A 15,039-nucleotide genomic window follows, 5' to 3' on the forward strand; every position below is an offset into this window, starting at 1 on the left:
AGTCTACAAAGAATATACAACAAGATTGCCCCAGTATACTGTCCTCGAAGGTGTTTTTTATTTTTTTCCAGAAAATGAAAAGGGACAATTTAATTCTGACACGTGTAATAGCGCCAGCTTTTAAATCACGTCCATTGTTCTAACCCACGCCCCCTTAAAGTGAATGTTGTGTGTGAGAATCGAATTTCCCGAATTGTATTCTACCTATTTTGAATGCTGATTCTCCTATGAATGAATGATTTGCCCGGTTGAGGGGCTTGTTTTTTGTTTTTTGTTTTTTTTTTTTAAACCAATATCACACAAACTTAAAAGTTTACTATTACATTTTCTTTAAAAAAAAAAAAAAAAGTAGTTCACTATTACATTTGAAATACAATTTCTAATTATTACGTGTACAATTTAAGTTTTATAATCCACATATCAATCTATATTCTATCATAGCCGGCATAAACATGATTAAGATCAATAAGACGAGCGAGCTGTGGTCAAAGCATTACAATGTTGATTTTCATTAAGAATTTATCTTTTTTTATTCAAATATTGAATTTTCTGTTTATTATATAATCAGAATCTTTGTTTGACACTCTCCAGAAAGTCTAAAGGACATACAAAACTTAAGACCAAAACTAAAGAAAATTATGCCATCCTGGAAACAAGGCTCGTAACAACGTGCACCACAGCTTATATCCTTTACAACTTACTCCTCGACAGCAAGAGGGACTGATTCCACCTGAAGAAGTGCAAAGAGAAAACATCAAAAAGTGTTCGGATCATGATGAAGGTAATTTAGGTGCTATTAGATACTAGAAATTGTAAGACACCCTGAAAATAAAACTAAAGAGTGCCATTACGATTTGCTATACTAGTGCTGAAAACGGATTATAACTGTCATTAATTCTAATTTGGTGTATGTTTGTACGGAGTAATAAAAATTAATGACAGGTTTAGATCCCATATAGATGAGCATAATCAACTTACCAACTTTTTATACCCAATGGCCATCAACATCTCAATGTAGCGATTAGCCTTGCTCTTATCAGGCTTAGAAGTATACTTCGAAAAGCCATAAACCCCAGCCAGTGTAAGCAGCTTCTTTGAGTAAATTTTCCATGTATATCTGCATAATTTCGAGCAAATTAGATGCAAAATGAAAGTAGGCATAGAACAATCAAAGTAGGGAACGAGAACAATTAACAAACTGCATTGTGCATAAATATTGGGCTTACTTCTCCTGGATTCGTTCTAGTCCACCCTTTGAGATAAGCTCCCAATGGGTAGGATCAACCTTGCACTTCTCAAAGAAATCAACTATTAGTTCAGCTGCTTTACCACCTTGGTATGGATCAATATGAAACCCGGACTTGCCATGAGTTATAATCTCGGCAGGACCGCCATTGCAAGTTGCAAAAGTTGGCAATCCTGAGGTCATTGCTTCAATGACAGTTAACCCAAAGGCTTCGTAGAGAGCAGGCTGAACAAACGCCCCCTTTGTATCTGCTACGTACCTGTAAAGTTCCCCATTTTTCTTCCTGCTCATCTGAACAGAAATCCACCTAAACTGCCCATTCAAGTTGTATTTTTCTATGAGTTCATTCATCTTCTTTAGCTCCTCCCTTTCCTCATGGTCCTGAGACTCTTTACTCCGGTCTCCAGCCACTATTACAAGGTTAACCAATTCCTGAAGCCTCTTGTTTTTTCCATACCACTCTACAAGTCCTGTGATGTTCTTCACTCGATCAAGTCTTGCCATAGAGAATATGATTGGCTTGTTTCGGTCCTTGAGCACACCCCTGTGTCAGATTATGACTGTTTCAGAATCTAAATACGTAATAAGATAAGTTTTGTTAAGTGTGGGGGGAAAGATTATTTTACATGTATTCCTTGTTCTCAACAGAGCCATATAGCATTTCTTCAAGTCCAGGGTGTAGTTGGGTAAATCTCAACTCCTTTTCTGTGTATGGAAAGTAAATTGACACATCAGCTCCTGGTGACACGATATTGAATTTGGGATCAAAGACATTAATTCCATTGACAACTCGGAACAATCCAGGAAGAGTGAACGCCATGTGAGACTCATACTGTCCTACTTTGTTCTTACTGCGAAATAAAGGGGCATAAATATTATGACATAGCTAGAGTAAAAAAAAAAATTGGTGCAGAAAAACTCAAAAAATTGCTTAGCAATGATAGAAATGAGGGCATTTACTTTCCAGCAATTTCTTGAAATGAACTAGTAATGATGAAATCTGTGTAGTTCATGGCTATAAGATCAGCTGTGAACTGACAGGAAAAGTGGTACTTGTCCTCGAATTCCTTCCAATACACGTCTGAATTTGGATACTTTGTCTTCTCCAGAGCATGAGCAATCGTGCACTTAAAAAATAACAATGATAGATGAGAGAAAATATTCCAACAATAAGTCTATAAACAAAGACGGGATTATATAATCAAGGGAACACACCATTGTAACTCCTAGTTTATGTGCCAAAAGCATGGCGACCATGTTCCCATCACTGTAGTTTCCAATTATCAAATCAGGCGTGGTTTGCAGCTCCTTGGAAAGTTCATCTGCCACTTCCTAAGGTTAAAAAATATGATTCTATCATTAAAGTTTCTAAATTTGTAGGGTGTAAAGAGTAAAAATAATATGAATGATTCATATATGCTATTTACCTCAGTAAATGTCTCTAGGTAAGGCCATACTTCAAATCTTGATATCCATTTCTTAACCATTCCTTTCTTGGTTCTGAATGGCACACGGATGATGTCAGAGTTCTGAGTTCCATAAACCCTCTCAAGGCGCTGCCCACAGGTGGTACCAGCCACATCTGGTAGCAGACGAGTGACCTTGTATATATGTAAAATTTAGCAGATAGGAAAAATGAGCAAGTAGTTGTATATATTAGGCCAAGAAATACAGGAAATAAAACATGAACGTACAATAAGGATTCGCGGGATTATGTCAAGTCCTTGCTGCTTAATACGTAGTATCATTTCAGCCTCTAATGCACGAACTTGATCCAAGATATATACCACCTACAGATCATACATAAGAAATACATGAACTGAATAAAAAGAAGAAAATGTAATACAAAGTATTTATCAGTTGCTTCTAAGTTATGATGATGAACCTGGCCACCAGTGTCAGGATAACCTAAGACGTTTTCCTGGGCAAAGTAACCATGAGGAGATAGAATTACGAGGTTGAAAACCAAAGGGATTCTGCTAAGAAACCTCTCGAGAGTGGATGGATCAGGAGCATTAATAAGGTCTAGAAGCAGGCTGATCATGCCCAAAGATCGCTCAGCATTGTTACCCCATCCTCTCTCAAATCCAATCTCCTGGAGCTTCCGCTCAAAGTCAGAGTATGGAGTAGAAGGAGGTCGGGCGAGTAGATATTCCTGTACGTTAAGTAATGCAGACTTAAGAGCATTCAGGTCCTCAATTTTGTCATTCAACATCAAAGACTGCACCCAAAAGAAGAAAAAATTAATCAAACTTTGAGTAGCCATTAATTAATGAAGTAGTGGGCTTCATTGTTACCTTCTCTTTGTAGTGATGAGCTCGGAGAAAATCAAGAAGATTAACCATGCCTTTTCCGCCTTGGGACATCTTAGCAGAAAGGTTGCAGTTGAGGAACTCAGCGCCATTCCCAATTGACTGGGGAAGAGAGGGAAGGTTTAATGATCCACAGGATGGTTCGAAATCCAGTTCGAGTACAAACTTTCCCTTCAAGCTGCATCATATTAAACCAAAATTAACAAAACAATCCTTGTTGAGGAGGAGGTTATAAATAGTGGGTGTATTTGTCTGTTAAAAATAATAATGTTTACTTCTCATCGATCACCATCTCTTTGAGTCTTAGAAACTCTGCCGTTGTCAGTTCCTTAAACACACGATTCTTGATGTCAAAAGAGATGTAGTTCCAGACACCCAGATTCTGACGAATAACAAGAGCAATTGATGGAAGGAAAATTATTGCTTCCTGCAAAGAAAAAAAAAAGAAGATCAGAAAAGCAGTATTGCTTTCAGCATGAAAAAAAAAAGGGATCAGTGAGGTTGTAGCACCTGAGTAGACCTAATAACTTCAGCAAAAAACCCATCAGCAAGATTCAGATCTTCAAATTCAGCAAGCAGTTGCTGACGCTGAAGGATTGCTTTTCCGTGGGTCTCAACTCTGCATCAAAGTTCATAGATTAATAAGCATTATTAAGCATCAAATTTAAACTCATATTATATGCATTAGCATCACAATTATGTAAGTACTAAGTTGATACAATGTATGCCACCAGTCTACCCCCTCATCCCCTTCCACCTCCGTAACAAGATGTGCAAAGCAAGGAAAAATCACCTCGAGAAGAACATGAGAATCTCATTTTGGTGAGTAGATAATGCTTCATCTAAACGAGCCTTAAGATTAGCAGCCATTTTATTGACTGAAGAAGGGAAAAATAATAGACAATTGAAATTATAAGCAGCTAAAAAATATGTATGAACAAGGATGAAAGATTCTAGAATTTATAGCTGATGAGTCCTTTGTCCGAAGAAAATCATCAGAAGTATTTTTGGTAAATTTCTTACCTTCATGCTGACATGCTCTGTATGTGATATTTTAAAGATATTTTATCTACACTGCAAGAAAACTATACGTGTAAATTTTCTACCAAAAAGCTAAATCCTAGTCGGATAATAATATGAAAGTTTCCATATATGCATATATTCCTTTGAATATATTGCCCAAGGAGGATTCACTGCTATAGTGCTATCCAAGAAAGAGATAATAAGTCGTGCAAATCTCAATAATTTTTCTATTATTTCTGTCAAAAACTACTTTCCTGTCGTGGAGATTTTGCCCTATGTTACTCGAACCAATCCTACACCTGAGTGTAATATCACACCTCTCACATTCTCAAGCTCACATGCATTGTACATGAGCAAGTGAGCTTTTTAGTTTGGACATACCTTTTGGGAGGGCCAAGGATTCAATGGTAATTTTGCCTTCACTGGTAAACTGCTTGGCTGCTCACAGATAGCTGACATGTTTTATAAAGTAACTTATCAAAAATGATCAGCATAAATTAGTAAATTTTGACTAAGAGAGGCGGTTTCAGATTTATACCAACAGCTTGACAGAGTTTTAGAAGCTAACCAATGATAAAACAGAATGCAACTTTTGACTCAGAAAATCAGTGCACTTCTGATTCATAGCAACTTTACATACCTGGAGAATCTATGCAATTGATCATTGTCATTTGCATTTTTCACGCAACTTCGAGCAAAATGCTTTCTACAAACGAGCTGCATTCTGAAATTGAAATATGAACATCCTGTCATAGGATTAGCACTGAAAGGTGCATATACTGCAATGGTGTACCACTAACTAGTAATCACATAGAATGTTTTAGCAGACTTATCAAAGATTTCATTACCTCACATAAAAAATGTGACATAAATGCCCAGAAAAATCTTTTCTGCTAGCTTGTCTTAGATCAGTTAGATATCGGCAGAACCACCAGGACTGAATGCACTCTGGAAGATCCACATAAGATGGCAGCGTCGGGAAACCAAAAGATAAAAAGATAAAAATTGATCTAGGCACAGGAATCACCAGGTACCTATCAAAGTCACCAATAATCCTATAAACCAAATAAAAAGACAGCATTGAATTGTCAACCATTTTGAAAGAGAAAAGCTGAAAAGGTCTGTATCTTATAGAATTGAATTTAGATTTACCAGCACCAATACATGACTTTGAAATTACTACAAAAAGTTTTGAGTAATTTTGATTTCAGCTACTACTCCTATATTCATTTCTGATGCAGCAGAATGATTAACATATTTTTGGCATTGAATCACAACAGAATAAAATAACATGTTAATGTTCACTTTGATCATTTAAGTAGGTTTCCAACAGGATATGGCAAACAAAATCCTTCCTTTCCAACCCTGAACCAACCAATGCCTGTCTTGCTCCACCATAAAATCCTTCTGGTAATTTGCTCTTACCATTGCCCTTGCTTTATTTACAATTCCTTGATCCAGTGATATCTGCATGAATCCAGCCCTCTTGTGGCGCACCTGCCACTGCTTGTAAGTCTCTGGTCTCTCAATTCTCTCACTCCCCTCGCACGCTACTATGTTCATGGCATCTTTACCATATAAGTAATTTTCGATCAGTTGCCTTTGCTGATCTTCACGAAGCATGGTAGCTTCAAACACATCGAACAAAGAAGAGTAGTGGTAAAGTGCTTCCCTGAACCGAGTGATGAAGAAGGGAGCATTGAATGTTCCATTGACAACACCATTGATGAATAGATCAGGATTTAAGCTCCTTACCAACTTCAAGAAAGTATCCCGCGGGCTGCCAGCATCAACAGTCTCATCAGGCAGCCTTCTTGACTTATAAAGACAGGAAACTACAACAAGCTCATCCTTTTCGATGTTGAAATCTTCTGGCTTTATGGTATGCCACCGCTGTGCAATGGCCTGAAACTCGAAAGGCACCCCAAATCTCTCACAGTAACCTGCTAATCTTCTACCTGTCTCTTCAACTGTCTGTGCAGGTTTGAAACCACTCTTGGGATTATCTACTCCCGTAATTTTTAGCCTTGGAGGGCCAAGAGGTCTTCTTGAGAGAGTTTGGATTAGGCAGGGCCATTGGAAGCCCATAAAGATGCCAAAATCAATAATGTGTATTTTCGGTGCTTTTTCAGCCAACTTTGCTATTGTCTGATTGGCTACATAATGAGTGGTCCGTTGGAAAGGGAGAGCAGAAACATATAATCTGTAGCCTCTCAAGATATCATAGGATGAAAATCGCTTCCAATCAGAAGCTTTGTATAGCTCTGAGCCTGTACCGGTCATACGTGCTTCAAGGCCATTTGCAAAATAATGTGCTATCCTCTGTACACTATCACCAAATGGCGTAGCATACTGCCTAATTTGCTTGAGTAGCTCATTTGCAGTTCTAAGCTCAGCGCATGATACAGCTTCTGCACACTGAATGAGGAGAGTCCTAAGATCCACTACTTCTGTACTAGTCTTTTTCTTACCACGCTTTGCTCTACGCTTACTCTTGGACCCTTTTGGTTCTTCGTCCTGCTCTGAATCCTGACTGGCATCCTTAACTGCGTTATTGCTGATACAGGTTAATATATCATTGTTTTCTTCCTTACTAATCATCAACGCGTCATCAAACTTCTCCATTTCCGAATATTCCTCATTATTAGTAGCTAGTTGTTTTGCACTCCTTTCTTCCACCTGACCAGTACTTTCTCTATGAAGATTCTTCCTTCCTCTAGATCCATAACCCAGTTCTTCCCTACTATCTCCAATACGCTCATAATTCTTCTCCTTATATGCCCGACTAATCCCGGAATTGACTACAGAACTCAACTCATTGACAAATAGTGTGCTGACAGGAGAGTCTGCAACCCCATCTTTCAAACAATTAAAGCTACTGCTAGAGCCAGATCCCTCTGAAGTTGACTCCAACACATGATGAGTATCATCAATGTGTTGAAATCCTTCTGACAGACTTTGATGGATCAGCCAGTTGGATTCGACACCGACACCATAGCAACCACTACTCCCTTGATTGCTGCAGTTTGTGTTGAGATCATCTGACAACGGCCTTTGATCGGGACAAAGCGGGTATGTCTCCCCTGCAAGAACATCATAGAATGACTTCTCAGTGGCTTGGAGTGCATGATAATCCTGCAAAGTAGCAGGGTTATCATCCATTTCCTCTTCCATGAGAATATCATTCATGTACTTAAGACATGCATCAGAAAAATCGGGTATCTCTGAATTTTTTTCATGGGTTTGATAGTATTGATCATATAGTGGGTCATTTACAGAGATGGGTTCTTCATATAAACCATAGTTTTGAAAAGACCCATTTCCATTGATACATCTTTCAGAGCTTGAAAAGCTTGGATACCCTTCTTCAGGAACAAAATACATTTTTTTAAAAAACCAAAAAAAAATCAATACTTTTCACAAAAACAGGGAGTTTCTTACAGACAAAATATCAAACAGTTGGTGTGCAATGAAATAACAAAACCAAAATCCAAACTAACATAAACATCAACAAGTAAAATCAATTAAGAAGATGTTTAAATCGATAAAAGGGGGGAAATTGAATAAAGTCAAAAGACTAACAACAAAAGATAAAGGTAGAAATCTCAACAGAAATTTGAAGAAAAGTCAAAGGATAGACATTTGTGGAAGTGTTGACTTTTAACTCATAGATTCAGGTATCTAAAATCTAATCATGCGAAAGAAATGTTGATGTGATTATATACATAGGATTAAAAATCCTTAAGGGTGGAAATTCAAGAATTCATAGTATGACATAATTTAATACAGAGTATTATTAATATTAACCAAATAACCAAGAAACTTCCTAGAACATGCTTACTTAAACAAGAACAACGACTCAACAACATTAAGTTGACTGCTACTCCGTACGCCACTTTTGGTTGCATGACATTTTTTAATGAGGAATTTAATTTGATTGATTTAGCTAAATTTGTGATCGATTTAGGGTATGTTCTGTTCAGTTTAGTTCAGCTCAGCTCCAATCAATTCAGATAAGTTTCTTATTTCCTTCTCTCATAAACAATTTAGTTTAGCTCATCTTAGTTCAGTTCAGTTCAGTTCAACTTCAATCAGTTTAGTCAGATTAATAAATCAGAACAGGCTCTTAGTCTTACATTTACGTTAATGTTAGTGATTCTGTTATACAAATGTAATATGAACAAAAGAAGCTAGAGATTAGGTATGATTCGAACAAAATAGGCTCTTAGTCTTACATTTACGTTAGAGTCATGTTTGTATTAATTATGGTTTAAAATGGATAGAATAATTTCAATTATTTGATTTAAGTCTGTGTTTTTAGATGTTTATTGAGTTTGGAGTTGCCTCCTACGGTTCCTATCAAGTTCATAATATAGATGATATGAAATTGCTAATACTCGGTAATATATTCGTCTTTGAATTTTGACTTTTTTCAAAGTTGTCAGTATCAAAATTGTTATAAACTTAGGAACAGTAACACGCATTTGATTATCCAAACCTTTTTACTAACATAATATACCACATTTCAAGTTTTTTTTTTTTTTTTTTTACTTATTTATTTATTTATTTTTATTTTTTTACCAAGTTAATCGACAATTAAATCATCGAGCTAATCTAATGTGGTTATATTTCATTCTAAAAAGTTAATCGACATGACCAAGTAGGATCAATCCTACTTAAATCAAACCAATTCCTACTTGAATTTGACATGACCGGATGACCCCTTTGCCAAATCTTCATTGTATATAGAAGGCTGTTATGTAATTTTGTTTGTTTTTAACAGTAATGTATTAGGACTTCCTCTCTATTATTCCAATAATAAGACATATCAATTATACTATTTTATATGAATAATCTCTTGATTGGCTAATGGCCGTCCTCGAAGTTAACGGAATAATTACCGCCGTGACCTCAAACAAGATACAGTACATGTGAAATGTCAAAATGTGCAAGATTCAAGGTTGATGTGTCGGAAACAAAATCTTAATATATGAGCCGCATAATATCTCTTAGGATCTCCATTGATTCAGATCATGTGCTCATTTGCCGTCCATTATGTACTTATCTCCTTTTAATATACCAAATATAATCATCTAGAAATGAAACGACTTCAACTTACCCACGGTATAGTTTCAAAGTACTAAAATGACGCAAAGTGATTGTTATGGGGTGCTATTTTTTCCAAGTATGGAGGTTGTTATGAGGCAGAGAGCGCAAGCAGACACACAATACAGGATTCGCAACGTTTTAGTAAGAACCCTGCGATGTCAATTTGGTGATTGGAACCATATCTTGCACTTTTTAAATATCAATACAACATTATTCAAAAATAACTCATTCTCGATACTTTATAGACATATTAGTAGGCTTATTATAATTCCAAACCAACTTATATAACCCCAAGCGATACCCTACATAATTACTTCAATTTTAGAAAAAGAAAAAAAAAATCCAAAATTGGTTCGAAAGTGTGTATAGTATTAAGTTTTGGACAATTTTGACTTTTTCAAACCTGAAATAATAAAAGGTATAGATGTTTTCCATAGACCTCAAGAGGTCATTTGAGTTGCTTAAAACGTCCACTTTACTTTATTAATTTAGCAATTACATATGCACCATGTTTCATTCACAATAAGGCCACCACGAGCCTTTATGTGATCGTCTAGTGGCTGTACATGGTTGCAGTTACGTATGTTTCTTACTCCGTAACAAGAAATAGCATCAACTTCTTAAAATTTTAGATTTACAAAAAAAATAGCTAACAAAGATGATTAATTTGTTTATTAACATTGACCAAACCTGCATAACCCACACCAATAATATAGCACTGACCACTCACTTGACTGAGTCTGAGACAAACGAAGAAACGTCAACAGTGACGCATTCTCATTCATCTGGCCGAGTTGACTCAACCACCTGAACAGTCAACTGCTTTGGCTTAACTCTCAAGCTTCCTTCCAAACATGGGCACCCACCACTACATTCTAGAATCTCCCCTTTATTTTATTTAAAAGCTTGCTAATCATGTTATCCTATTGTCATTTTAGGGTATCTTAATCATTGAAGTTTTCTTTGGGACACTAGTTTGATTTCTGTTAACAATGTTATTGACTGTAATGATTTGATGAGACTGTGAGCCTTTACAACTTGAGTAACCGTGTCAAAGGCCGAAACTAAAGTAGATGCAGCCACATTGCATGCCATGCCGCCCTTGAAAGGCACACGGAGCCTAAGCAAGCTGTGGAATAAGCACACGTCAGCATGTCAGGGCACCCTACATGGGCTACATCAGTAACAGCAAGTGCTCCTTCCAGTCTTGCTGCTTTATCTAGCCCATAGAGACATGAACAAAACAAGCACAACACATTCTCAAATTGGCATAAACTGCACCATAGTTGAATTTTAGAGACTTCAGAATATACAGCTGAAAATTTCACTGAATATCAGCAATTTCAATTGATTCTTGCGGAGTTGCAGGAAGGGCATAAATAATAAATCACAAATTTTTGGACAAGGAAAATGCTTTTTATGTATCATCCAATAAAAAGTTTCCTTGACAAACTAACTGGTAAAAATACACGGTGGTGGATAACAACAAAGTCAACAAACTTTTCTAAGTCATTTAAAAGAGATGTGACATCATTCTAAATGTCAATCCGTGAAAATGAGCCGACTAACCTCTCCTCTTGCTTTGAGACTTTGGGGGCACCAGTACGTTGTAGTCCAGTTTATCTTGCTTTGATTACGAGCTGACTAACCTCCCCTTCTTTTGCTTTGAGACTTAGGGGGCACCAGTACATTGTAGTCTAATTTATCTCGCTTTGATCGCTTGTGAGAACTGTTCTCACTTGGAGAAGGCTGCTTATTCCCTTGACCATCTTTCTGCAATTTCTTGGGCTTGTTTTTCTTTGACAATGTCTCAGGTTGTTTCCGTTTTAGTTCTTCATCAACATCAATGGTGCCCTTATTCATCTCAGTACGATCTGATGTGTCATTTTCCCTGTCAAGGCAGATATATGAAGGCTCACATTTTCTATGAAAAGCCAAATATGATACTTGCTTAAATTATAACTTTTAAGGTACAGGTCTAAAATATAGCTTCAAGTCTTTAAGGTACTTGTCTAAATTATTCATTGAGAATAGAGCTGCTTTTAACACACAACACAAACAATATTTTGGGTCTAATGGACTATAAGAGGAGTTTTTTCGGGTTTAAAAACAGATAAACACATGTCACAGTCATTAGTTATGAACATGTAGAAACAGTAATCAATCACAGTTTAATTACTCTCTATAATTTTGGATAACAAAGGGTCACCTCTAGTATAGGTCTATTTTCTAAGGCCCAACAATACAGCTACACTTCATGAAGGTCAGGTTTCAAGTTCTTGATATGTTTCATGTTTCAAAAAACTCAGGAGAATCCTCCTTTAGAGTTTATACACTATCACTAGGCAATTCCCACTCTAAGACCTCTGTTGCAGTCACCTTTAAGTTCTACCAATATAATCTTTTAAGTCAAAATATAACAAGGTGATTATCAACATTTTTTCTTATTCTAGTTCCCTATAACTTCAGGAAGTCACTTATCTCTTTCCATGCCATATCTACAATGCTACACAGATAGTTGACAGTGAAAAAAACAATATACCTGTCCAAATTTCTTCCTGTTTGAAAACTTGACGATGTTGATGCTTCTGCTTCATGACCGTTAGCCGCTTCATCTTTCAGTTTCTACCAATTCAAGCTTTAAAATGAGAGTAGAAGGCAGAAAACAAATGCAGGAGAACAAGAGGATGATAATTCTTGAGAAATATAAGACCACTCAACTATTATACTCACATCAATAGTGGGATTGAAGTTCTGAAATGACATGCGACCTTTTACAGTCCCTGGATGGGGGTCTCCTTCCATAATGACCACACTGCGAATTAAAGTGAAGTCAATGCTTCTGTATCAGCCACAAACAAAGGGCAAATCTAGATAAATGCTTTTAATCAAATCTTCATGCTCAAAACATCCAGGTCAACCAGTCTAAACTCTTAAAAATAAAAGATCACAGCCAAAATCTGTTCATCAAGCTATGATGACAGCTAAACCAAACTTCAAGTCTCGGCAGCAATCCCCTCAGCCACCAACAGCTCAACAACCCTTCCCCCCCCCCCCCCCCCTCTCTCACCCAACAAAAAAAAAATAAAAAATAAAACACTTAAAAGTCAAAACACTTCCCAAAATCTTTTATTCAATTTTACTCCATGTATTACATATTTTACTCTTATCACATACACATACACATACACATACACATATATGGTAGACAATATGCCATCCAAGTTGTTGATAGCCAAGACAAGCCACAACATTGACATGCATAGATAGCCTGAAATACTTCTAACCAAAGCAATCATGGGTGGAAAATATTAAACAGCCCAAAATAAATTGTCAATCAGGAAACAGACCCAATCAGCAACCAGGAAACAGACCCAAGCAGTAAAGGTTCTAGATCTTAATCATCTAAAGACTCTAAACATAAGAAGTTTAGCAAGACCCAAGAATGCGGGTAACAAGACCAGGCAAAAGTCAACATGTAATGGCTATAGACCCAAAATGCAAAAAATTGGGGTGGAACAATAACCCCCTTTGCTGGATCAAGATGCAGGAAGGGTGCAAGACAGAGCATGGAATTCAACTTAATCGATTCCAGACAAGACATAACAATTATAAAAGGGAAGCAAACACAAGGAGAGCATCAACACAAATCCCAGTCAAAAAGAAAGCGACAATCGAGTATTACAAGTAAAACGAAGAGCTATAATATCAATGCAAGATTATTAAAGAAAGACAAAAAGTAAGATGGAGTTGAGCAAAAACTGTACATGTATGCAACTCTTATTTTTCAAGATTAAGGGGAAGTGTTCAAAAAAAGTAGTCTAGAAGTACGTATGTAAGATTGTTTTCAATACAAATGAAAATGACTAGAAAAATCTAGCATAGGAAATGATATAGTAAGCCTAGAAAGAATTGAAGCGAGAAGGGTACAATTCACTAGAATTCAATACAGTTTACAACAAACACCACCACATAGTATTAACCATGTCATTACTCATTTAACAAGTTAGGGAGTTAAATAAAGATCTCTAGATGCAATTAATCAACCACCCTTACCCATTACCCTTACAACTTAACTGTTTGGACACAATCATAGGACCTTTCAGTTCCAACTTCCAAGGTCAAAAGAAAAAAATGCACGAATTGTTCAACCATCTTCCACAAAACTTGAAGTTCCCAAACTTGTTTCCTACAAAACTACAGAAGTAGCTTACCCAACAAAAGTTAGGAAAGTTGCACCAACATAGTTCATCTTTTGCCCAAGTTACATAGTGTCCTTAACTTGTTAACATGTTCTATTGACCCAAAAACAGTTGTTGAAAAAGTTCCGATGGCTAAAAACTGACAAGTAAACTAACTATTTAACACATAAGAAATTCACCCTTGTCGACTCAATGCCTAGAAAATATTATCCTATGGAGCAACTTCTCTCGACGAAGTCATTGCTGGATATGACCATAAAACCCAATAGACTTTACCTAAGATTAAGTTACCTCTCCCCCAATCAAACCTATTTCCAGCACTCTTCTCTAATAGAGGCAGCACTGCAAACCAAACCACAGTGGTGGTACCAACGATTAAATCTAACTGACTCTTCAGGATTATTCAACAATTAAAACTTAAAAAAAACATGCAGTGATAACGAAAACACAGTTCATCAGCTAAAAAATAAAACAATGTTGAAAGTTGTAATAAAATTAAATAAAAACACCCCTACCATTTTCTACTAACATTACTAGGGAAATTAAATTTCCCATCCGGCTTGGTTTCCTCCACTTCCTTCTTAGGTTTCTCCTCTTTCTGAGCTCCCCTTTGCATAAACTTTTACACAGCAAATTCCCAAGATAATCACACAAATTAGCAACCCAAAAAATACTGTTCACTTTATAACACCAATACAATAAAAATAAAAATTCAAGACTTAATCTTTACAATAAACCTCAACTGAAAACACTATAATAAGACATTCCCAGATGAAATCAAGAAAAAAAAACCCAGTTCAAATCTCAAACTAATATAGCAAATTTAAAAACAAAACACATAATTACATAATTATCAGTATAATTTTACCTTCAAGTTCTTCAAAGTAGCCGACATCTCCCTTTTGGCCATATTTAATCTCTCCTAAAGATGCAATCTTTCTCCCAAAACCTCTGATTTCTCTGGTTACAATCAAGGGTTTTGGGTTTTGGGATTGCAGAACCAAAAATAAGGGTTTGGTTGCCCAAAAATCCTCGAGGCAAAAACACTTCAAAGTTTCCTTATTTACCAAAATACCACCTTTTTATTTTCTGTTATGCGGCTTATTTTAAGAAATCTGGAAACACGATATTATTGGTTGATTTGGAA

General features: G+C 36.4%; 2 protein-coding genes and 1 pseudogene across 2 annotated transcripts; all 3 read right to left on the bottom strand.

Annotated features, from left to right (window-relative positions):
* Positions 1-697: 697 nt before the first annotated feature.
* Positions 698-4,428, bottom strand: LOC145571606 (sucrose synthase-like). Its single transcript, XM_081630638.1, has 13 exons — positions 4,352-4,428; positions 4,069-4,177; positions 3,834-3,985; positions 3,544-3,736; positions 3,132-3,467; positions 2,941-3,036; positions 2,674-2,847; positions 2,462-2,578; positions 2,207-2,373; positions 1,873-2,097; positions 1,227-1,790; positions 979-1,117; positions 698-730 (listed from the first exon to the last, which is right to left on the bottom strand). Exons 1-13 carry the CDS (start codon positions 4,426-4,428, stop codon positions 698-700), a joined length of 2,382 nt encoding a protein of 793 aa, XP_081486764.1.
* A 1,376-nt stretch (positions 4,429-5,804) lies between these two features.
* Positions 5,805-7,965, bottom strand: LOC145571607 (scarecrow-like protein 30 pseudogene; annotated as a pseudogene).
* Positions 7,966-10,638: 2,673 nt separating this feature from the next.
* Positions 10,639-14,935, bottom strand: LOC145571608 (uncharacterized). Its single transcript, XM_081630640.1, has 5 exons — positions 14,761-14,935; positions 14,408-14,511; positions 12,424-12,505; positions 12,233-12,315; positions 10,639-11,581 (listed from the first exon to the last, which is right to left on the bottom strand). The coding sequence occupies exons 1-5, from the start codon at positions 14,800-14,802 to the stop codon at positions 11,335-11,337; spliced, it is 558 nt and encodes a 185-aa protein (XP_081486766.1). The 5' UTR covers positions 14,803-14,935; the 3' UTR covers positions 10,639-11,334.
* Positions 14,936-15,039: the final 104 nt, after the last annotated feature.

Source organism: Chenopodium album, chromosome 12, assembly GCF_948465745.1.
Source record: "Chenopodium album chromosome 12, dcCheAlbu1.1, whole genome shotgun sequence".
Classification (NCBI taxonomy): Eukaryota; Viridiplantae; Streptophyta; class Magnoliopsida; order Caryophyllales; family Amaranthaceae; genus Chenopodium; species Chenopodium album.